At 39.5% G+C, this 23,868-nt stretch overlaps 1 protein-coding gene across 11 annotated transcripts in view; it reads left to right on the top strand.

Moving 5' to 3' along the window:
* Positions 1–23,868, top strand: part of SPAG9 (sperm associated antigen 9) — a 158,257-nt gene that overhangs the window by 122,099 nt on the left and 12,290 nt on the right. For 4 of the 11 annotated variants that reach the window (XM_034942481.3, XM_034942477.3, XM_034942484.3 and 1 more), the window contains 14 exons: positions 1,703–1,832; positions 2,864–2,953; positions 3,174–3,344; positions 4,461–4,632; positions 7,709–7,927; positions 8,505–8,700; positions 11,142–11,267; positions 12,601–12,681; positions 13,390–13,457; positions 15,702–15,850; positions 18,416–18,587; positions 21,120–21,233; positions 22,441–22,479; positions 23,397–23,573. In XM_034942481.3, coding sequence (XP_034798372.2) covers positions 1,703–1,832; positions 2,864–2,953; positions 3,174–3,344; positions 4,461–4,632; positions 7,709–7,927; positions 8,505–8,700; positions 11,142–11,267; positions 12,601–12,681; positions 13,390–13,457; positions 15,702–15,850; positions 18,416–18,587; positions 21,120–21,233; positions 22,441–22,479; positions 23,397–23,573 — 1,904 coding nt within the window. The remainder of the gene's footprint in view (positions 1–1,702; positions 1,833–2,863; positions 2,954–3,173; positions 3,345–4,460; positions 4,633–7,708; positions 7,928–8,504; positions 8,701–11,141; positions 11,268–12,600; positions 12,682–13,389; positions 13,458–15,701; positions 15,851–18,415; positions 18,588–21,119; positions 21,234–22,440; positions 22,480–23,396; positions 23,574–23,868) is intronic. The other 7 variants (XM_008970634.4, XM_055101990.2, XM_003817429.6 and 4 more) reach the window with 3 other exon arrangements.

Raw genomic sequence — 23,868 nt, 5'->3', positions numbered from 1 at the left:
TCTAAATTAAGTTAGTGGTTCAGAATATTCTTGGCCTCTTATCAGCTCTAAGGATTCAGGTAAATCTATAAAAAAATTATTTCTGGGCCGGGCACGGTGGCTCACACCTGTAATCCCAGCACTTTGGGAGGCCGAGGTGGGCGGATCACAAGGTCAGGAGTTCAAGACCAGTCTGGCCAATATGGTGAAACCCCGTCTCTACTAAAAATACAAAAATTAGCTGGGCGTGGTGATGTGTGGCTGTAATCCCAGCTACTTGGGAGGCTGAGGCAGAAGAATCGCTTGAACCCAGGAGGCGGGGTTGCAGTGAGCCGAGATCATGCCATTGCTCTAGCCTGGGTGACAGAGTGAGATTCCATCTTGAAAAAAAAAAAAAAATCATTTCTGTAACTTGGCTGTCTTTAAGTAAATTACTTGTAGTCAAAAGTTTTTATGAAAATTGCTTTTCAGTTTTTATAAAAGAGAAGGATTTTTTTTAAAATGCCTCATTTTTGCTGGTATGACAACATTGATAAATACCTATTAATAGAAATGTGAATGGCCTTTAGAGATAAATGAGCCTTTATCCTAAATGTTTGAACATTTCTGTTGGTGTCAGAGGACTTGGTTTTCCATCCTGACTTTACTACTCATTAGGTACAAACACTTGGGCAAATTAACCTTTCAGAGCCCCCAGTTTCTCTGTCTGTAAAATTAATCTGATAACCTATCTCAAAGGTGATTGGATCCAATTATACAGTTATCTGTAAAGTATCTGACATATAGGTAGATATGTTAACTGTGGTATATATACATAGCAACTCATCTTATGAAAATTTAAATGGCCAAAATAATGGCAAATTATTTTCAAAATCATTTTAATAATATTTTACCGTATAACTCCAAAGTTTACCAAATCAGTTTGCATTTTTATTTTCTGAAACAAGTTAATGGGATCTAAAATCTAACCTATATCAATCTTCCTAAGCAGATATTGATTTACTCAAGTTTCAAATCACTTCTAGCACGTTTTCTGGCATTAGGATATTCTCAGTAAATATTTGTTGAATGAACAACAACAACAAAAAAGCCAAACATACTTAAGAATTTTCCCCTTTCATATGGCCAGCATCTGAAACCTGATATAAATTTGGTGGCTGATGATTCAATTTAATGTAACAAAGCTGCTTGGTAACCTGTTAAAGCTTAGGCACTGAATTCACTGCACAAACTTAAAAAGACCAGCTTTAGTATAACACTTTGTTTGTTTGTTTGTTTTTTGAGATGGAGTTTTGCTCTTGTCCCCCAGGCTGGAGTGCAGTGGCACCATCTTGGCTCACTGCAACCTCCACCGGGTTCAAATGATTCTCCTGCCTCAGCCTCCTGAGTAGCTGGGATTATAGGTCCGCACTACCGTGCCTGGCTAATTTTTGTATTTTTAGCAGAGACGGGGTTTTACCATGTTGGCCAGGCTGCTCTCGAACTCCTGACCTCAGGCTATCTGCCCTCCTCGGCCTCCCAAAGTGTTGGGATTACAGGCATGAGCCACCATGCCCGGCCTATTATAACACTTTTTAAGGAGCTGTTATAGTTGAAATAAACTAATTTGAAATCATGTAAATTTTTGTTGTTTTTGCTGTTTTAGTGACAGAGGAGAGATAAAACTGGGGATAAACGTAATTAAACGTATTCATGTAATTAGGAAAATCTTTTTTCCTTTTAGAACTGAAGCTAGTTTAGCCTCACGCAGAGAACAAAAGAGAGAGCAGTATCGTCAGGTAAAAGCACATGTTCAGAAGGAAGACGGTAGAGTGCAGGCTTTTGGCTGGAGTCTGCCTCAGAAGTACAAACAGGTAATATGCACATGTGGTAAGAGCATCCAGCAGGAAAGAAGAGGGCGAGTTGAGTGTGTGTGGGCATGAAGGATTCACCGTATGCATCCCAGCCCTGCTCATCTCAGCCGCATGGACTGGGCACACATTTAAGCATGGAGGGTGGTGGTTTTCAGGCTGTTTTCTAGAGCTGTAGAACTCAAATGAAATGCTCTGAGTCTGTGAGGAGGGGAGGAGTCAATAAAGGGTGGCTAAGTGCATGGAGTTTGAGGTACCCGCTCTGCTGTAACCAGAGCAATTCTGGTTTAATATTTGAAGATTTCATTTTTTAAAAAACCAGCATCATTGTTGAAAAAATTATTGGCATGGAACTTTTCAAACTGTTCATTTAAAATTAAGTTCAGGTCTTCAGGAACTTTATCTGTCTACTCCATAATTCCTACCCCAAAAGACTCACATGTTCATGTACAAACACATATGCCTGTGCACGTGTGCGCATATGTGTGAATTAGAGCCTGTTTTTGAGCTCCCATTATATCCTGTTTATTGAATTGCTCAACTTGATTTTTCTGTTTTTCAAATAAGAATGGCAAAATTGGCTGATGCCTGTCATTGGCTCATGGTGCCTGTTATTGGCTCATGCCTATAATCCTAACACTTTGGGAGGCCAAGGTGGAGGATGGCTTGAGCTCAGGGAGTTTGAGACCAGCCTAGGCAACATAGCATGACCTCGTCTCTACAAAAAATTTAAAAAATTAGCTGGGTGTGGTGGCCTGTGCCTGTAGTCCCAGCTACCTTGGAGGCTGAGGTGGGAGGGGACCGCTTAAGCCCAACAGATTGAGGCTGCAGTGAGTCATGATCAAGCCACTGCACTCTAGCCTGGGCAGTAGAGCGACCCTGTCTCAAAAAAACAAAAAAACAAAAAACCTGAACTTGATTTCAAGGAGTAAATAACAGCAGTGCTTGCTCATGTCTCAGTGGATCTGTAAGAAGTTCACTTTTGATGAGGCTTACTAATGTGCCTTTTTCACTCCTCCTTCCACCATTATTAGGTAACCAATGGTCAAGGTGAAAATAAGATGAAAAATTTACCTGTGCCTGTCTATCTCAGACCTCTGGATGAAAAAGATACATCAATGAAAGTAAGTTCATTGTGAATTAAAAGGAGATGTTTTCTAAACTCTGGGTAGTTTTTTTTCTAAAACCAAAAAAGTATAAGTATTACTTCTATGGTGAGGTTATTGTTCATTTTATAATATTAGTTTATATTAGAGACTTGTATTTACAACCATTAGTTATTTTAAGAAAACATGAAAATTCTAAACATTTCTAGACTTAATGTTGTTTTCTTTTTCACCTGAGAAGCTGTGGTGTGCTGTTGGAGTCAATTTATCTGGTGGGAAGACCAGAGATGGTGGTTCTGTTGTTGGAGCAAGTGTATTTTACAAGGATGTTGCTGGTTTGGATACAGAAGGCAGTAAACAGCGAAGTGCCTCTCAGAGTAGTTTAGATAAGTTAGATCAGGAACTTAAGGTAAGTGTGTGTACTAACATTTGACCTGGTTTATGAGACTATGAGTTTAACTCTTTCATCCAAAATTTGCCTCTGGGTCCAGCTTCTAATTGGGATTACTATGCCCTGGCTTACTGTCCCTCAGCACCCTTTTAAAATCAATTTTATTGAGGTATAATTTACATGCAATAAAGTGTGCACTTGAAATGGGTATAGGTCAGAGTTTTGACACATGTGTACACCTATGTAATCACTACAGTGATCAAGATAATGGAACATTTTATCATTGTTCTGCTTTACCTGTTAGTTTTGTGTTGCTGTTTAGAGACAGAGTCTCACTCTATCACATAGGCTGGAGTGCAGTGGCATGATCATGGCTCACTGCAGTGTTAACCTCCTGGACTCAAGTGATCTGTCCACTTCAGCCACCCAAGTAGCTGGGACTACACACCCACGCCACCACACCTGGCTAATTTTATTTTTTGTAGAGACGAGGGTTTCACTATGTTGACCAGGCTAGTCTCAAACTCCTGGCCTCAAGCAGTCCTCCCACCTCAGCCTCCCAAAGTGCTGGGATTACAGACGTGAGCCACTGTGCCAGCCTAACTGCTAGTTTTTCATCTACTAATTAATATTGATAGGTGGTTGTATTAGTCTGTATTCACACTGCTGATAAACACATACCCGAGACTGGGAAGGAAAAAAGAGGTTTAACTGGGCTTACATAGGTAACCTCTGGGGAGGCCTCAGAATCATGACAGGAGATGAAAGGCACTTCTTACATGGTGGCAGCAAGAGAAAATGAGGAAGAAGCAAAAGTGAAAACCCCTAATAAACCCATCAGATCTCGTGAGACTTATTCACTATCACGAGAATAGCATGGGAAAGACTGGCCCCCATGATTAAATTACCTCCCCCCAGGTCCCTCTCACAACATGTGGGAATTCGGGGAGATACAATTCAAGTTGAGTTTTGGGTAGGGACGCAGCCAAACCACATCAGTGGTTGTATTTTTACCCTTCCAAATAATCTGGAAATAAATTTGAAATAGTATTGCCTTTTACTGTAACAGCACCACCTTATGAATATTTGTACATACATATTGTTTTAAACATTTTTCCTCCTTTGCCTATACAGGAACAGCAGAAGGAGTTAAAAAATCAAGAAGAATTATCCAGTCTAGTTTGGATCTGTACCAGCACTCATTCGGCTACAAAAGTTCTTATTATTGATGCTGTTCAACCTGGCAACATCCTAGACAGTTTCACTGTTTGCAACTCTCATGTTCTGTGCATTGCAAGTGTGCCAGGTAAGAGTGAGTCATGCGTTTCTCTGCCCTCCCCTCCATCCACCTACCTGCTGGGCACTGATGTAGCAGCTGAAGATGCAGTTCTGTACCTTGCTGTCATGAAGCTTATGTTCTAGTTAGGGAAGATTAAAAAACAAACTGGAAACCATTGAATAAAGAAGATATTTTCAGGTAGTGAAAAATACTGTGAAGAAAATAAAACAATGGGAATATGAGAAAATAACTGGGAGCCAGAGGACTGTTTGAATTAATTAATAAGGAAAGGTCTTCTAAAGTTTTGGATTAAACATTATGTGATGTTAAAACATTAGTTTAAAAATTAAAGAAGTGTATGTGATATATCCATATGTTGGAATATTATTCAGCCATAAAAAGGAATGAAGTTCTTTTTTATATTTTATTGTGGAATACTTAATATGAGATCTACCTTTTTTTTTTTTTTTTTGAGACAGAGTCTTACTCTGTCACCCAGGCTGGAGTGCAATGGCATGATCTCGGCTCACTGCAACCTCCACCTCCCAGGTTCAAGTGATTCTCCTGCCTCAGCCTCCCGAGTAGCTGGAATTACAGGCACCTGCCACCACGCCTGGCTAATTGTTTGCATTTTTACTAGAGACGGGGTTTTACCATGTTGGTCAGGCTAGTCTTTTTTTTTGAATGGAGTCTTACTCTGTCACTCACACTGGAGTGCAGTGGCACCGTCTCGGCTTACTGCAACCTCTACCTCCTGGGTTCAAGTGATTCTTTTGCCTTAGCCTCCCAAGTAGCTGGGACTACAGGCACGAGCCACTACACCTGGCTAATTTTTGTATTTTTGGTAGAAATGGGGTGTCACCATATTGGCCAGGTTGGTCTCGAACTCCTAGACCTCGTGATCTGCCCGCCTCGGTCTCCCAAAGTGCTGAGATTACAGGCGTGACCCACCACCCCCGGCAGTCAGGTTAGTCTTGAACTCCTGACCTCAGGTGATCCACCCGCTTTGTCCTCCCGAAGTACTGGGATTACAGGCATGAGCCACTGAACCCAGCCTGAGATCTACCCTCTTAACACATTTTTGTTTTTGTTTTTTTGAGACAGGGCCTCACTCTGTTGCCCAGGCTGGATTGCAGTGGTGCAGTCACAACTCATTGTACTCATTGCAGCCATGACCTTCCGGGCTCAAGTGATCCTCCCAGCTCAGCCTCCCAAGTAGCTGGGACCACAGGCGCACACTAACACACCTGGCTAAGTTGTTTGTACTTTTTGTAGGCAGGGTTTCACCATGTTGCCCAGGCTGGTCTGGAACTCCTGGGCTCAAGTGATCTGCCTGCCTTGGCCTCCTGAAGTATTGGGATGCCCAGCCCTCTTAACAAATTTTTAAGAGTACAATACATTATCCTCTAGGTAGAAGTTCTGACACATGTTATAACACAGATGAACCTTGGAAACACTATGCCAAAGGAAATAAGTTGGACACAAAAGGACAAATATTATATGATTCCGCTTATATGAGATATCTAGAATAGGCACATTCATAAAAACATAGAGTTTCTGTGTGAGGTGATGGAAAAGCTTTAGAAATAGGCCGGCCATGGAGGTTCACACTCATAATCCCAGCACTTTCAGAGGCCAAGGTGGGACGATCACTTGAGCCCAGAAGTTCGAGACCAGTCTGGGCAATATAGTGAGACCTCATTTCCACAAAAAATCAAAAAATGAGGCGGGAGGATAACTTGAGCCAGGGAGGTCAAGACTGCAATGAGCTACGATTGCACCACTACACACCCACCTGGGCAATGGGAGTAAGACCCTGTGTTAAAAAAAAAAAAAAAAAAAAAAAGGCCTGGCATGGTGGCTTACGCCTGTAATCCAGACACTTTGGGAGGCTGAGGTGGGCGGATCACCTGAAGTCAGGAGTTCGAGACCAGCCTGGCCAACATGGTAAAACCCCGTTTCTACTAAAAATACAAAAATTAGCCAGGTGCAGTGGCAGGCGCTTGTAATCGCAGCTACTTGGGAGGCTGAGGCAGGAGAATTGCTTGAACCTGGGAGGCAGAGGTTGCAGTGAGCCGAGACTGTACCATTGCACACGAGCCTGGGCAACAAGAGTGAAACTCTGTCGCCAAAAAAAAATAATAATGGTGATGGCTACACAATGTTATAAATATTAATGCCAATATTGTAAATATTAGTGCCACTGAATTGTACACTTTTAAATGGTTAAAGTGGCAAATTTTGTTTATATATATATTATTTTTACTGCAATAAAAGTTTTTAGTGTGATATAAATAAAACAATTTTCTAAATTAAAAAACGAGATTTATTTTTATATTGTAAATATTTTTATATTATAAATGCTTAGTTTTTAATGTTTTACGAATATCTTAATCACCCTATATACTTGGGGTATTTAATTTTTAACAGTAATGGATAGAAGCTTATACTTCAAGTAGTAGCAGTAGTCTTGATGATTTAAAAGAATTTTTTTTTGGCTGACGTTATCAGATATAATAGATTGTTTTTAACCTGTGGCTGCTGAGGAGCTCACTAAGAACAGAAGCTGGCTAGGCGTGGTGGCTCGCACCTGTAATCCTAGGACTTGTCTGAGGTTGGTGGATCCCTTGAGGCCAGGAGTTCAAGACCAGCCTGACCAACATACTGAAACCCTGTCTCTACCAAAAATACAAAAATTAGCCAGGCGTGGTGGCTCACACCGGTAGTCCCAGCTACTCAGGAGGCTGAGGCAGGAGAATCACTTAAGCCAAGGAGGCGGAGGTTGCAGTGAGCTGAATCATGCCACTGTACTCCAGCCTGGGCAACAGAGTAAGACTCTGTCTCAAAAAAAAAAAAAAAAAAAAGTTTATTTTCTGACATTTTTATGTTTATTTGCACTTGTGTTAATAGAAGTATTTTCTTAATTTTTTAAGTTACCTTCCCATATTGTGAAGATTTGTTTATGTAAATTTAATGCTACCTGTATTCAACTACCTGTACATCTCACCTGCATAATTCTCATTTCAAACCTGTAATTGTTTTAGTAAAAAAAATGTTATTTATAGAAGTTTACTTTGCTGTTACAAGAAGATTTATTTTTCAGGTGCACGAGAAACAGACTACCCTGCAGGAGAAGATCTTTCAGAATCTGGTCAGGTAGACAAAGCATCTTTATGTGGAAGTATGACAAGCAACAGCTCAGCAGAGACAGACAGCCTGTTAGGAGGCATCACAGTGGTTGGTTGTTCTGCAGAAGGTGTGACGGGAGCTGCCACTTCCCCTAGTACAAATGGTGCTTCTCCAGTGATGGATAAACCACCAGGTATATCCATTCTCTTTACCTGCCATCTGTATAGAGTCTAAGGCTACGCTCAGATGCCTCATTATGGACTTAATTTAGATCTTAAGTAACAAGGTTGAAAGAACTTGAAAGAAGATACTGTAGGCCGGGCGTGGTGGCTCACGCCTGTAATCCCAGCACTCTGGGAGGCCAAGGCGGGTGGATCACGAGGTCAGGAGATCAAGACCATCCTGGCTAACACAGTGAAACCCTGTCTGTACTAAAAAATACAAAAAATTAACCGGGCGTGGTGGCGGGTGCCTGTAGTCCCAGCTACTCGGGAGGCTGAGGCAGGAGAATGGCGTGAACCTGGGAGGTGGAGCTTGCAGTGAGCCAAGATCGCGCCGCTGCACTCCAGCCTGGGCAACAGAGCAAGACTCCGTCTCAAAAAAAAAAAAAATGCTGTAATGACTGTTAAATGGAATCAAGAATTCTTAATTTCATGGTACAGTGTGAAGGAGTGGGTAGATGGAATGGAATTCTATAACAGGGGTTTGTGTGGGGAAATAATTGGAGGAGAAAAGCCCAGACTTGGAATAGTGTTTTATTTACTTTGTAGAAATGGAAGCAGAAAATAGTGAGGTTGATGAAAATGTTCCAACAGCAGAAGAAGCAACTGAAGCTACAGAAGGGAATGCGGGGTCAGCTGAAGACACAGTGGACATCTCCCAAACTGGCGTCTACACAGAGCATGTCTTTACAGATCCTTTGGGAGTTCAGATCCCAGAAGACCTCTCCCCAGTGTATCAGTCGAGGTATAATAATGGGTCATCAACTTAGGCAACTGGGTGAAGTGCACAAATAAAAGGAACCAAAATAATCTCAAACAGTCAAAAGATTTCCACTAATTAGTGTCACTGTGGTGGATTAAAAGATACCTATTCTTGTGATAATTTCATGTATTCCTGCTCCATCATTCTCGCTGGATATTCCCCCCCATTTCTTCTGTACACCTTCCAATTTAAAAAAAAATCTTATCTATAAAAGTATAATCATGCATCAGTCAACAATGGGGATATGTTCTGAGAAATGTGTCATTAGGTGATTTCATCATTGTGTGAACATCATAGAGTGCATTCACACAAATCTAGATGGTATGGCTTATCACACACCTAGGCCATATGGTATAGCCCATTGCTCCTAGGCTAGAAACCTGTACAGCATGTTACTGTACTGAATACTGTAGATAATTGGAACATAACGGTAAGTATTTGTGTATGTAAACATGCACAAGGTACTGTAGAAATATAGTAGTATAATCTTGTGGAACCACCACCATATATGCTGTCCATCATTTTCCAAAATGGTTTTACCAGGTGTGTGACTATATATTAGTCAAAATCTTTCTGTTCATTTTCTCCTCTGATCTGTTTTTTTTTTCTTTTTTTTTTTTGTACTTACTGTCTTCCATTCTATAAGTAATTCTTTGTCATTTTAATCCCACCCCTACTCTAATTTTCACTCCAGTTATCAGCAAAATTGGCCATTGTTTAAATCTGCCATTGTACAAGTTTCCCACATGGGTGTGGATGACCTTTTTGAATTTAGTTTTCATGCAAATATTTTATTAAAAAACAATTCAGATAGTTCCAGTGGCTCATGCCTATAATCCCAGCACTTTGGGAGTCTGAGCAGGAGGATTGCTTGAGTCCAGGAGTTCAAGACCAACCTGAGCAACATAGTGAGACCCTCATCTCTACAAAAAACTTAATGATTCGCTGGGCGTGATAGCATGCACCTGTGGTCCCAGCTACTCAGGAGGCTGAGGTGGGAGGATTGCTTGAGCCCTGGGAGCTGGAGGCTACAGTGAGCCATGATATCACCACTGCACTGCCGCCTGGGAAACAGAACAAGACTCTGTCTCAGAAAACAAACAAACCAAAGAAAACTGTTTGTTTTAGGCTCCTCCGTTAAAGGGTTGGTTAATCTAGGCCCATTTAGTGAATTATTTCATTTTCTTTCCTGCCTTTTCTAGATCCCCTCTAGATGAGAGTCTCTTTAAACTAGATCCTTTTTAAAGTTTAATATTCTTAGTGTATAAAGTAAGAAAGATTAATTAATAACCCATTTATGCCTAGTGGTCCATTATTGGAATGCTAAGCTTGTGGGAGTTATTCATATCCTACTGCTCAAGGTCATCGCTAAGGTCTGATTTTTTACAAAAAAAATTTGCAACCTCCAGCATAAATGGGTTAACATTTAATTCTTTTTTTTTTTTTGGAGATGGAATCTCACCCTGTCACCCAGGCTGGAGTGCAGCAGTGCAATCTCAGCTCACTGCAACCTCCGCCTTCCGGGTTCAAGCAATTCTCCTGCCTCAGCCTCCCAAGTAGCTGGGATTGCAGGCATGTGCTGCCACACCCAGCTAATTTTTGTATTTTTAGTAGAGATGGGGTTTCATCATGTTGACTAGGCTGGTCTTGAACTCCTGGCCTCAAGAAATCCGCCCACCTCACCCTCCCAAAGTGCTGGGATTATAGGCGTGAGCCACTGCACCTGGCCTGAATTATTAATTTAAGAATAAGTCATGTTTGAATTTGATAGCCTGGTTATATATCTTTTACTAAATATGCCCTGACAATTCAAAGGAAAGGTTTTGTGATAATAGAATATTAAACATATTTCAGTTTATTAATTTATTTTAGGTAATTCTTTATATTTCTCCCTCCTTTTTGTATGTGTGTATCCCTCCCTTCTCTCTCACCTGAGAAGAAACTATGACAAAACCCAAAATAAGAGACAGCCATAGTAATTGTCTGAATATTAACTGCTGTATTTCATTACCATGTCTTATTATCTTTTCTGCTCCTTGGGCTTCCTAGTTTGTTAATGTTATTTCTGGTACAATTGTTGAAATATGTGATGTAAGCTTTTGACTTTGGCTTTTCTGGAATTTTGGTGGTTTCTTTTTTTTTTTTTTTTGACTAAAAGTTGAAGCCAGGTGTGATAGTGTGTGTGCCTCTAGTCCCTGTTATTCAGGAGGCTGAGGTGGAAAGATCGCTTGAGCCTGAGAGGTCAAGGCTGCAGTGAGCCCTGATTGTGCCACTGTACTCCAGCCTGAGTGATACCCTATCTCTAAAAAATAAATAAATAATAAACAAATGAACAAACTTAAATATAGAAGTATTCAGTCCCTGAAAACTATAACGATAGTTAAGTATACTCAGATTTCTTTCCTTTTGCCCTCCCTTTCCAGCAATGACTCAGATGCATATAAAGATCAAATATCAGTACTGCCAAATGAACAAGACTTGGTGAGAGAAGAAGCCCAGAAAATGAGTAGTCTTTTACCAACTATGTGGCTTGGAGCTCAAAATGGCTGGTAGGTGTCAACACTTTTAACATTAGAATATGTTGTTTTACTTTTGCTTTTGAAATCAGAAGATAAGTAAAATATGGTAAACAAATACAAAAAGTGTGGATTAATGCAAAGAATTTTATATATACACACAATTTGATGTTATGTTGCAACTACCACATAAACTGGACTTGCACTGGTTCTGAATAGTAAGCCATATGTTTCTTTGTCACAGAATGTTCCCTTTCTGTAATATTCTTGGAAGAAGAGGTATGTAAAATTTTAAAATCGAGGTGCTCCAGAAATAGAAGATCCTGAACAGCACAAAGACAGAGAATATTTAATTTATGTAGGCTAGAATGTGGGCAGGAAAACAGGGATTAAACCAACATTTTGGCTGCAGGAAGGCCCAATCCCAACTTTTAGTGAATTTTTTACTAAGATAGGTAAAACAAATCACAATCTGCAAAGTCAGATGATGATGACTAATATTATATGGTTTGTTCACTTTCCAGTTGTGTGGAGAATTTTACAAAATTGTGCATTTACAAAGGTTAAGCAAGATTACTGTTGAGCATCTCTAATCCAAAATTTAAAACTCTTTGACGACTGTTATGACGCTGGCAGGTAATGCTCATTGGAGCATTTTGGATTTTTGAATTAGGAATACTCAACTGTTATGTATGATGTAAACATTCTAAAATCTGAAAAAGTCAGAAATCCCAAGCATTTCAAATAAGGGTTACTCAACCTGTAGTATGTCTTTTTCATATGAGTCCAATACTATAAAGTGAAGAGTTGGCAAACCTAGTGTAACTCTCTTCCAGTAGAGCATTATGGGCATTGTAGTTTGAATGTCATATAAATCTCCCCTGTCATAAAATACCCTTGATTTCCCCCCCACACACACTTTTAAAAATGTAAAAAGTATTCTTAGCTTTCAGGCTGGATTAAAACAGGTGGCAGACTGGATCTGGCCTGTAGGCCATAGTTTGCCACTCCCTATGTGGGCCACTCTGTCATCCAAAAGTTATAGATCAGTGTAGTAGAGAGGTAAGGCAATTCAAAAAAAGAGTTTTGCCCAAGGACTAAGCGTGTGAACCTGACTGTGCATTGCACTAGTTCCTGCTTTTCAGTCTTCATATGTTTTTCTTTGCTCAGCAGCCTATTTCTTTACCTTAGGCCTACCCTCACTCTCATTTTTCTTTTCTGACCATTGCACAAAAGCAGCAGCACCTTTTCCTAAAATTTGTATGTTACTCTTCTTTCCTTCTGAATGAACTTCGCGATCATTGTTAGATATATGCAATGTCTTGATGTTCTCTATGCCTTACCAGTGTTGACTTTGTTCTTGCAGTTTGTATGTCCATTCATCTGTAGCCCAGTGGAGGAAATGTCTCCATTCCATTAAACTTAAAGATTCGATTCTCAGTATTGTGTAAGTTTTATTTTGGAAATTCTTCTTGTGAAAACTATGCATTTTGGTATAAACTAGATTTTAAGACTTTGAAAGCTAATACATGTTTCACGACTAAATTAGTATCCAATTTGTTTGTTTTTTTAACCCTTTTTATGGAACTAGAGAAGGTAAGTGAGAATGAAACTGTATAATAGAAAACGAAGTAGAAAGGATAACTTGCTTGATTGAGTCCTCACCATACTGCGATTTATTTAGCACTGCAGGAAATAACCAATACCTATTAATTTATGTTTATTTTAGAATATTCTTTATGGCTTGTGAATATGTTGATTGGGGCATTGATTTACTAGTTCTTTTCTATGTGTTCACTGTAAAAAAATCAGACAGTTTATCTCTGAGCCTACAGGGCTGACTCTGTTGGTTCCACTCAAGGTGCATGTCTCTGGTGTTTAGAGTTTGTGTTGATTATCTGTGATGAGAAGAGAACCTTGGGCCAGAAAGTGAAATAACTGAGATACCATTCATACTGTTTATTTAGTTCAGCTGACATTTTTTCATAGCAGGACATCCACAGTGAAGAAAGTGGTGTGTTCATTTATATTCAGGTGTCAGCTCCTTAACTCATCATAGATTGGCCCTTTGTGAGGCCCTGAACTAGTTCAGTAGCATGTGGTCCCTTCTGTATTCCTGAATGGAGAGTTCTGAACTCCCCTTTCCTGTTTGCAGACACGTGAAGGGAATCGTGTTAGTAGCCCTGGCTGACGGCACCCTTGCAATCTTTCACAGAGGAGTGGGTGAGTGGTGATGTGTGTATAACATGGACACTAATTTGTTGCTTTGCAAAGCATTTTTAAGTAGATTGGTTTATGTTTTAAAGAAATGATACTCAGTTTAAAGAATAAATACTAACAATACACAACATCAGTAAATATATTAGTGCATGCATGGAGGTATACATTAACAGATACCTTAGGGAAAATGTGTTTACCACAATGGGCATTTTATGGTGCTTTTATTTTATTTTATTTTTTGAGACAGTCTCGCTCTGTCACCCAGGCTGGAGTGCAGTGGCGCGATCTCAGCTCACTGCAAGCTCCGCCTCCCGGGTTCACACCACTCTCCTGCCTCAGCCTCCCGAGTAGCTGGACTACAGGTGCCTGCCACCACGACCAGCTAATTTTTTTGTATTTTGAGTAGAGACAGGGTTTCACCGTGTTAGCCAGGATGGTCTCGATCTCCTGACCTTGTGATCTGCCCGCTTTGGCTTCCCAAAGTGCTGGGATTACAGGCGTGAGCCACCGTGCCCGGCCGGTACTTTTAAATAATGTGATAGGGAGGCATTTGTTTTTCATTCATATACTTATGCAATTCGGAGAAACTTGGTGTTTTTTTAATGTCCTATGTGTTAAAAATAATTTGTGTCCACTTAACATTTGGACTTTTTTTAAAAGAATTTTAATTGGGTAAGATTTAATCATTTTCATGTCACCTTATTTATATTCTCCCCCTTTAAAACCATTGTTTCATCTATAGAGGGGTGTTGGTATCAGAAACCCTACCTTAAATGAATTAAGTTGAGGGAATTTAGTATGTATTCCTCCGTAACTCCTTGGTACTTGTGTCAACCAAAAATGATACATCATTTTCTACCCACTTGATTGGTATATCTAGGAAATATTATGAAACATAGATACTCTGAATGTGGATTTTAGAAAAGCTTTTCCCAAAATCTCCTATCTTTCTGGGCTGAGGAAATGTGGAGTAGATGACAGTTAGGTGCTTTTGTAATTGATTGGTACCTGAAAATTGCTGGTTAATGACTCCATATCATCAAAGAGTGAGAGGGCTCCATTTTACCTTTTTCAGCCCTTTATCTATGTTTAATCTTTACAGTAAATTATTAAGAAAGTTCCATGGTCATCATTTTATAGATGAGGAAACTGAAACACTGAGCATTTTGGTAACTTTTTCATGGCCACTCAGCTAATAAGTGGAAAAGCCTAGAAAAAAAATGAAACAATGCATGTTTTGGTAAATTGAATTCAAAATAATATTGACAGAATAAGACAAGTAAAATGCATTTAGTAAGTGTCAATGTAAAGTCCTGCATTTGAGTTCAGAAGAGCACGATGGGGAGACATGTCTGAAGAGTGAGAATTACCTAAAGGTTGACTATAAACTCAATATGAGTTTAATGCCTTAAGCCTCAAAGACAAGGCTGGTGATAATCCTGCTCTACTAGGCTAGATAAAGACAGCATATTCAATGGACATCAACAAAACAGAGTTAGGATGAAGGGTCTATAAACTGTGGTAGGTACAGAGCACATGCCAAAGATACTTGGTTTTGAAAAGAGGAGACATAGGGCTGTAATGAAGAAATTTGTACTGGATTTATTCTTTTGTTTCCACTCTGCAAGACTGCAGACGAGTGGGTGATTACATACAAAAAGACAGACTTTAGCTAGGTGTGGGTAATATTTTTCAATTAAAGGTGTCTGAAAATAGAATGGCTGCTTTGTGAGGCAGTGTGCTCACAAAAGCTAACAAAGCAAAGCGAGGTTCTGATGACTGGTTCTCCTTCATATTTCTAGTATCACTGAAAATATAGTATGCATAATTCCTAAAGTGTTAGCAATGAGTTGCCCTCAACTTCTACCCAAGAAAATACATCAAAATGCACGTGACTGAGAGACGTTATTCCCAAAATAACCTTAAGTCCATTCTAATTCGAAAAATATTATGATAAACAGATAACTTGTAACTGATTTATCATCACATCACTGCTTTTGTGAGCATGTTTTAAAGGGGGTCTAGGTACTGGGTGGCACTTTGAAGCAGATGACCTTTGAGGGTCTCTTCCAACTTTGCAGCTTATGGAATAAAAGAACCCAGGCTGCAAATAAAAGGTATACTTAGTACATGGTACTTTGAGTGCTTCCTCAATAAATTTAATTATACAACAAATAAAATGTTTCTTGTGTTGAAATTGAGTAACAGGTGGTATGTATTTACTATAACCTTTTATTTTTTTTAAAGATGGGCAGTGGGATTTGTCAAACTATCACCTCTTAGACCTTGGACGGCCTCATCATTCCATCCGTTGCATGACTGTGGTACACGACAAAGTCTGGTGTGGCTATAGGAACAAAATCTATGTGGTGCAGCCAAAGGCCATGAAAATAGAGGCAAGTTATTAGCCTATGTTTTCTGTATTTATTGAATTTGTATTATCCGAAGACTATTAGACTATAATTATTTTCAGCTTCTTTAGAAATTGTTTCTGGATCTGTGTGTTTTAGGGCACTTGAGTAATGTATTTGAATATCTTAGCTTTCTGTGTTACTTAACTCTCTTGCCAGTTTTGACTGTGAGGGTAGAAAGTGGCTTTTTAAAAAAGGAAAGAGGATTCATAGGTGAATGTTTAAATGTGTGTCTGTGTATGTATCCAGAGATATGTATGTGTTTTTGTTTGAATACATGGTTCTTTTTATGTTTAGTTATATGAGGATTGTTTGAGAAGAGGATTCCTCCCTGTCCTCCCCACGTGTAATCCAGGCACATCCACATATGTGTCCCAGACAGAAATAACATTGCACTGGGAATTTGTTGTAAAAATGAAAACCTCCTAACCTCCTAGCATTGTTTTCTTTTTTTCTTTTTTCTTTTTTTTTTTCTGAGACAGAGTCTTGCTCTGTCACCCAGGCTGGAGTGCAGTGGCACGTTCTTGGCTCACTGCAACTTTCGTCTCCCAGGTTCAAGCAATTCTTCTGCCTCAGCCTCCAAAGTAGCTGGGATTACAGGCTCCCGCCACCACAGCCGGCTAATTTTTTTTGTATTTTTAGTAGAGGCGGGGTTTCACCATGTTGGCCAGGCTGGTCTCGAACTCCCAACCTCGTGATCCGCCCACCTTGGCCTCCCAAAGTCCTGGGGTTACAGGCATGAGCCACCGCGTCCGGCCTAGCATTGTTTTCTTACGGTTTTTTTCTTTTTTTTTGGTCACAATACATAAATGCATTCTAATTGTTTAGGGGGACAAAAAGCATACAGGAAATTTTAAGGTGAAAGCTCTCCTTCACCCTCCTCCAAATCACATTTCTTTCCTTAGAAGTCTCAAAGTCAACCATTTGGTATTTGTTTTTTATATCCATTCTATCTATCTATCTATTCTTTCTATCTATCTATCTATCTATCTGTCTATCTATCTATCTTTATCTGTATATCTATTTATATCTATCTAATTAGCTAGCTATCTGGCTGTCTATCCATCCATCCATCCATCCATCCATCCATCCATCCATCTATCCACACACAGGTTGAATATCCCTTATTGAAAATGCTTGAGACCAGAAGTGTTTCAGATTTTGGATTTTTTGCAGATTTTGGAATATTTGCATATACATAAATAATGAAATATCTTGGGCATGGAACCCAAAGTCTAAACATAAAATTTATTTATGTTTCCTGTATACTTTATAACAGTGAAAAATATGATATACCGTTAGTGCAGTAAAAAAAATACTGTGTTCAGCGTGACTTATGGTATCATATCGGCACTTAAACGCTTTCAGATTTTAAAGCATTTCAGATTTCAGATTTTTGGATTGGGAATGCTCAGCCTGTGCCTCACACACATATACAGCAGTGTGGGTTCCTTTTAGGTTAATTATATTTTGGTATTTTTGTTTGTTTGTTTTGAGACAAGGTCTCACTCTGTCACCCAGGATAGAGTACAGGGGCGCAATCATAGCTCACTGCAGCCTCAGACTCCTGGGCTCTAGCAAGCCTCCTGCTTCAGCCTCCCAGGTAGCTGAGATCACAGGCACACACCATTATACCTGACTAATTTTTCTTTAGTTTATTTGTAGAGACGGCATCTTGCTATGTTGTCCAGACTGGCCTCAAACTCCTGGGCTCAAATAGTCCTCCCACCTCAGCCTCCCAAGTAGCTGGGAATACAGGCATGCACCACTATTCCCAGCTAATTTTTGTATTTATAGTAGAGTTGGGGTGTCACCATGTTTCCCAGGCTGATCTCAAACTCCTGTGCTCAAGAGATCCTCCCACCTCGGCCTTCCAAAGTGCTGGGATTACAGGTGTGAGCCACCAGCGCCCAGCCTGATTAATTATAATTGTGATCTTATTTCAACACAGTGGCTCTGCAACAACACAAAATCCGGAGATTAAAATCTTTCTGTTAGGCCAGGTGCGGTGGCTCATGCTTGTAATCCCAGCACTTTGGAAGGCCGAGGTGGGCAGATCACTTGAGGTCAGGAGTTTGAGACCAGCCTGGCCAACATGATGAAAGCCTGTCTCTACTAAAAATACAAAAATTAGTCCGGCATGGTGGTGTGTGCCTATAGTCCCGCCTGAACCCAGGAAGGAGAGGTTGCAGTGAGCCGAGATTGCGCCATTGCACTCCAGCCTGGGCGACAAGAGTAAAGACTCTGTCTCAAAAATAAAAAATAAAGAAATAAAATCTTTCTGTTGAACACTGTTACATAGTGTGGATGTGCTAGTATTGCTGTTATAAGGTGATATCCTATATAGTGCTCAAGTCCAATATCCCATTCTTAGTTCTTTATTTTTGCATTCCAGGATGAAAACAATTGTGTATATAAGAGTAATCATGTTTAATATATAATATTTGGGCTTCTCTTTTAATAGTCTGCTAACTTGTGCAAATTAGCACAGTTTTAAATATGAAATTCTATGTAGCAAAAGTAACTTTGTGATTGGACAATCTCTCCTAGAAATCTTTTGATGCACATCCCAGGAAGGAGAGCCAAGTGCGACAGCTTGCGTGGGTGGGGGATGGCGTGTGGGTCTCCATTCGCTTGGATTCTACGCTCCGTCTCTATCATGCACACACTTATCAACATCTACAGGATGTGGACATTGAGCCTTATGTAAGCAAAATGTTAGGTAAGCTTCCAACGCGTTTTATCTTTACCAGTCAAAGAGGGTGTTTTATTTTATCTATCTATTTGTTTATTGAAATGGGGTCTTGCTTTGTTGCCCAGGATGGAGTGCAGTGGCTATGCACAGGTTCAGTCATAGCACACTATAGCCTTGAACTCCTGGGCTCAAGCGATCCTCTCACCTCAGCCTCCGGAGTAGCTGGGACTGTAGGTAGGCACAGCCACCTCACCCAGTCCTTGTTTTTATTTTTAAATAGTCTAAAATGCTGGGTAGAACCAATGAATTAAGTTTTCTCAGGAGTAGTGAACTTTTATCATTGAAAGTGTCAGACAGATGTTTCAATCTACCTTGTTCTTTTTTTTTTTTTTTTTCTTTTTTTCCAAGACAGGGTCTCACTCTGTCACCTAGGCTGGAGTGCAGTGGCACCATCACGGCTCACTGCAGCTTTGACTTCCTGGGCTCAAGTGATCCTCCCACCTCAGCCTCCCCAGTAGCTGGACAGGCCTGCACCATCATGTTGGCTACTTTTTTTTTTTTTCCTGTAGAAATGAGGTTTCACTATGTTGCCCAGGCTGGCCTTAAACTCCTGGGCTCAAGTGATTGGCCCACCTCAGCCTCCCAAAGTGCTGGTGTTACAGGCATGAGCCAATGCACCTGGCCCCTTATTGTTCTTGACGGAAAGTTGGGATCATTTTGGACTCCTCTTCTCTTATTTCCCACATCTAATCTGTCACCGGGAACTGTCAAGTCTGCCTCTAAAACTATTAAATCAGTTACTTCTTTATCTCTACCACTATCCTTTTACCCCCAGGCCTCCTAACTGGGCTCCCTGTTGCCACCCCAGTCTGTTCTCTGCCTAGTAACCAAGGTGCAGATATTACCTTCACACACCTCCACTGTTGCCTTTAGGTGAGGTGACATGACCAGGAGACCTTACATGTTCTCAAACACTCTCCTTGCTCATACCGACCCACAGCTCAGCAAGCTCCTTCCCATTTCAGGGTCCTCACATGTGCTGCTGTATCATCTACCTGGGAAGTTCTTCTTGGTCCCTTTTTACTTACTTAGCTTTCAGGTCATAGCCTACCTGTCATAATCAGGAGAGACCATTTAGGTCCTGTCATACTTTTTCTTCATGGGCTTATCATTATTGTGATCGTACCAGTCTTATGTGATTCTTGTTTATAATCTCTCCCCTACAGACCCTAAGCCCCGTGAAGATCAGGGACCATCATTGTCTTGTTCCCTGCTCTATCTTTAGCACCTGACCTAGTGTTATAATGATTATTAGAAATGTCATAAAGGATTCCTTTCATGAAAAATGATTGAACTGGATCAGTGGTTTTCAGCCATTTAGAGTTACTGCCCTCAGAAAACCTTATTTCTAGCTATGTACCTTCTCCCTAGAATGTATACACATGCAAACACAAACTAATTTCAGGGATCTACTTTGACTGGAGGTTAAAGGTTCCTAGGTTAGGCTGAATGGTAATTAAGCCTCCTTCTAACACTGTGATTCAGCGATCATGCCCTCAGTTCTTGTAAGTAGAGCTTATGAGTACTAGTGTTGTCTTTCTTAAATGTATTACCTGCTCAATAAATTTGTCTTTCAAGTCACTGAAAATAAGATCAGTTGTAAAAATTAACTTGAAATACAAAAATGCATTTGTTCTCCCTAAATTATTTGTGTATAATACTTAAAATGTTTAAACTGCTTTAGAACCTAAATATATAAATGAGGGGAAAAGTATAGATTTTGTTTACAAAGATTTTTATCTGTGCAAAGAAAACTTAAGGGAAACCAGAACTTTTTCAGCTTATAAGATCAAAGGACACTTGATTTATCTGGGTTTGTTTGTTTTTAGAGACAAAGTCTTGGTCCGTCACACAGGCTGGAGTGCAGTGGTTGGATCACAGTTCACAGCAGCCTCAAACTCCTGCGCTCAAGTGACCCTCCCACCTCAGCCTCCCACATAGCTGGGACTACAGGCATGTGCCACCATGCCTGGCTAATTTTTGTACTTTTTGTAGAGGTGAGGTCTGTTGCCCAGGTTGGTCTCAAACTCCTGGGATCAAGCAGTCATCCCACCTTGTAGGATCTACAGGAGTGAGCCACCGTGCCCTGCCAGTTTCACTGTTTTCTGTTGGGGTTTTTTGTTTTATGTGTTGGTTTGGTTTTACAGTTCCCTAAGTAAATCCTGTGTCACAGTTCCTGATGTACCCTATTTCCTGTGTACTTTTCTTCTAACTAATAATGTTATGTTACCCACTTTTAGGCTTTTCTTTTTCCATTAACCCTGAATTGTCAGATAGACAATAAGCCCCAATATGAGCTTACTTTGATGTGAACCTTCAGGAAACATCCATCTAGCTCTAGTCACATTTCCTCTGTGTTGTATCAATCCTGCTACTACTACTTTCTTTCTTTCTTTTTTTTTTTTTTTTTTTTGTAATCCTGCTACTTCTAAGGAACTTGGAATGTAACACACTGTCTGCTTTAGTTTCTCAATAACGTGTTCCTTCCTTTCTTTACAGGTACTGGAAAACTGGGCTTCTCTTTTGTGAGAATTACAGCTCTTATGGTGTCTTGTAATCGTTTGTGGGTGGGGACAGGAAATGGTGTCATTATCTCCATCCCATTGACAGAAAGTAAGTATATTTTTAGATAACTGCCATGGGACAAATAGGAGAATTATAGGAAATAGTTATGTCTGAAATTCAAATCTGTGTTAGCTCAGAAAATCAGTGATGGCAAAGATCTAGCTATAGTTACTTCACTCAATGAAACTTATAAATTCGAGGAAAATAAGTTTTCATGTATCAAGACCAATACTCATAATTAAAAGTTTTTCATTGTGAAAACATTTTCACAGTTCAGGAATCACAGTCCTATTTCATCTTTGAAATAAAAGTTAAAGTCCATTTTTCTTAAGCCTTATTATACCATTACCCAAAAACACTACCTAGCATTCATCTTGGTTTTTCATATCTCCTTAGCAGATAGTTTAGTATATTCCATTTGTCTTATTTGAGGTTTAAAAAAAGTTGTGGAAGAAGTTTCTCAGGAGTTCAGCAAGCCTTTCCATCTATCTTCTATTTTAAAAGAATGTGATTTATTGTTTTTATGAATAAAATATACCTTGTGTGTTTCTCATATGATGTTCCATTACATTAATCATCCATTAAGTAAATGTTTTTATGTTGCAAAATTCATGGCAGGGAATGGTTTAAAAGCAAATACTGTAAGTCTATAAAATACATTAATACATATACACTTCAAAATCACCATACCTTTTTTCAGGCCAGAGGAGGGAGAAAGACTAGAAGGTATTTCGGAAGCCTTTAAAAGAAAGCAAGGTTTCAATCCCACCTGTCTTTTCTGCAGTTACTTATAAATCATATTTAGACCCCTCCTTATATCCTAAGAGATTCCAGGATCCCCTAGAGTTCATTTCAGTTATTTGTAAGAGCTTCATTTTAGCATAGTTATTGGAACAGGATTTGTTTTTTAAAACACACACACACACAGAGAAATAAAGGAGAAATTTTAGCATTTAGGAAATGCTGCACATTAAGTTCTTAGTGTTTTGATTCAGATTCACTAAAATTGCTTTATTATTTTTAAAAAAAACACCATAAATCAGATTTTCATTTTTCAGCAGAGATTCTAATAGAAGCCTTGGGAAGAACTTTATGTATTACTTGGTATTATGCCAAGTGGGATCTTGTTATTTTCGTTAGGGGCTTTGAGCACCAGGTTTACCAGATAGAAGACGCTGAGAGTGGTGGCTCACAGTAATTCTCTCCTCCCTGTCATGCACCTCTCCATGTCCCCTTTCCTCCTTTCTCACTTTAGCCGTAATCCTCCACCAGGGACGTTTACTGGGGCTGAGGGGTAAGTGCAGATTCTGAACCAAACTCTTCTTCCTGGCTTCTAATAGCCACTGTAAGGCTGTTACCACTCCTCTAGAATACCCTCTTGAATGTTCCTAAATGTTATCCACTTGCAGTCACTGCATCGCAGCAGGTGTCTTTTTTTTTTTTTTTTAATGTTTGTTACATGGCCACCAAACTGCTCAGCAGCTTAGTCTATTTATCATCTTTTGTTGCAGCTGAACTTTCTTTCAGACTTTGTTTTCCTTCCAGTATAAACATGAAACATCTCTTAAAGCTGTCATTAATTTACATCGTTTACTCTTGTTACCGATCATATTTCTTTCATTTACTTACTTGCCCATGGAATGGGGATGTTTTGTGAGTCTGGTCTTTTACAGTACGCAACACACCATCAGTCTGGTATCAATAAAAGCTGCTCTATTGTAGTGGCTGGATTCTTGTAAGCACAGCTTTTTACCAACCCCCTCAAGGGAAATATTCTTACTGTGAGGGAGAAAAATCAGAAGATAAACTATAAAGAAAGACTTTATTTGCAAATATACCCATTTACTTTAAACTGTATAATGGTTAGTTTTCTAACATGGGCATTAAAAACAAAACAAGAAACAACTAAGATTCAAATTTTTTTTTTTTTTAACTAAAATTATTTTTTAAATGAATAGATGTGTTTAAAAAATAAGCTTACTTATTGCTAGACTGGCAAAATCCCCTACTCCATTTACTGAGGTACTTAAAAATAACTAGCATGCTGTATCTCTTTTTTTCCCAGCTTTGTCTTGAATTGGCATTGCCATCCTTGTTTTATCTCAACTGGCTGTAGCTTTTAGATAATATCATAAGGATTAACCAGTAACCTCTTACATTCATTACTGTTTTCTAGGGGAAAATATTTGGTATTTGGTTTTTCTGTTGCAGCAAATAAAACCTCAGGTGTACCAGGAAATCGTCCTGGAAGTGTAATCCGTGTATATGGTGATGAAAACAGCGATAAAGTGACTCCAGGGACATTTATACCCTATTGTTCAATGGCACATGCACAGCTTTGCTTCCATGGGCACCGGGATGCTGTGAAATTCTTTGTGGCAGTCCCAGGTATGTTAGATTATTCTGTTGAGATGTTCCGTGTAATTGTCTCTCTTCTGTCATCTCTTGGTTCCACTACCTAATAGTCTAAGGCTAAGTACTCGAATTGCAGGTAATTTCAATATATACGAAGGAAGTTCTGTAATGGAGGTGTGAATAAGGTGCTATAGGGATACTTGAATGAAGTTACTTTGGAATATCTCTCCCACCTCCAAAGATAAATTTGCTGATTTTTCTTTAGGAGACTTGCTTACTTTTGAAAAGCAGTAGTATTATTTTATCATCGTGGATTGCCAAAAATGGT

This window comes from Pan paniscus, chromosome 19, assembly GCF_029289425.2.
Source record: "Pan paniscus chromosome 19, NHGRI_mPanPan1-v2.0_pri, whole genome shotgun sequence".
Taxonomy (NCBI): domain Eukaryota; kingdom Metazoa; phylum Chordata; class Mammalia; order Primates; family Hominidae; genus Pan; species Pan paniscus.
The sequence above is the reverse complement of the archived record's forward strand: the minus strand, read 5'-3'. Positions and strand labels throughout refer to the sequence as shown.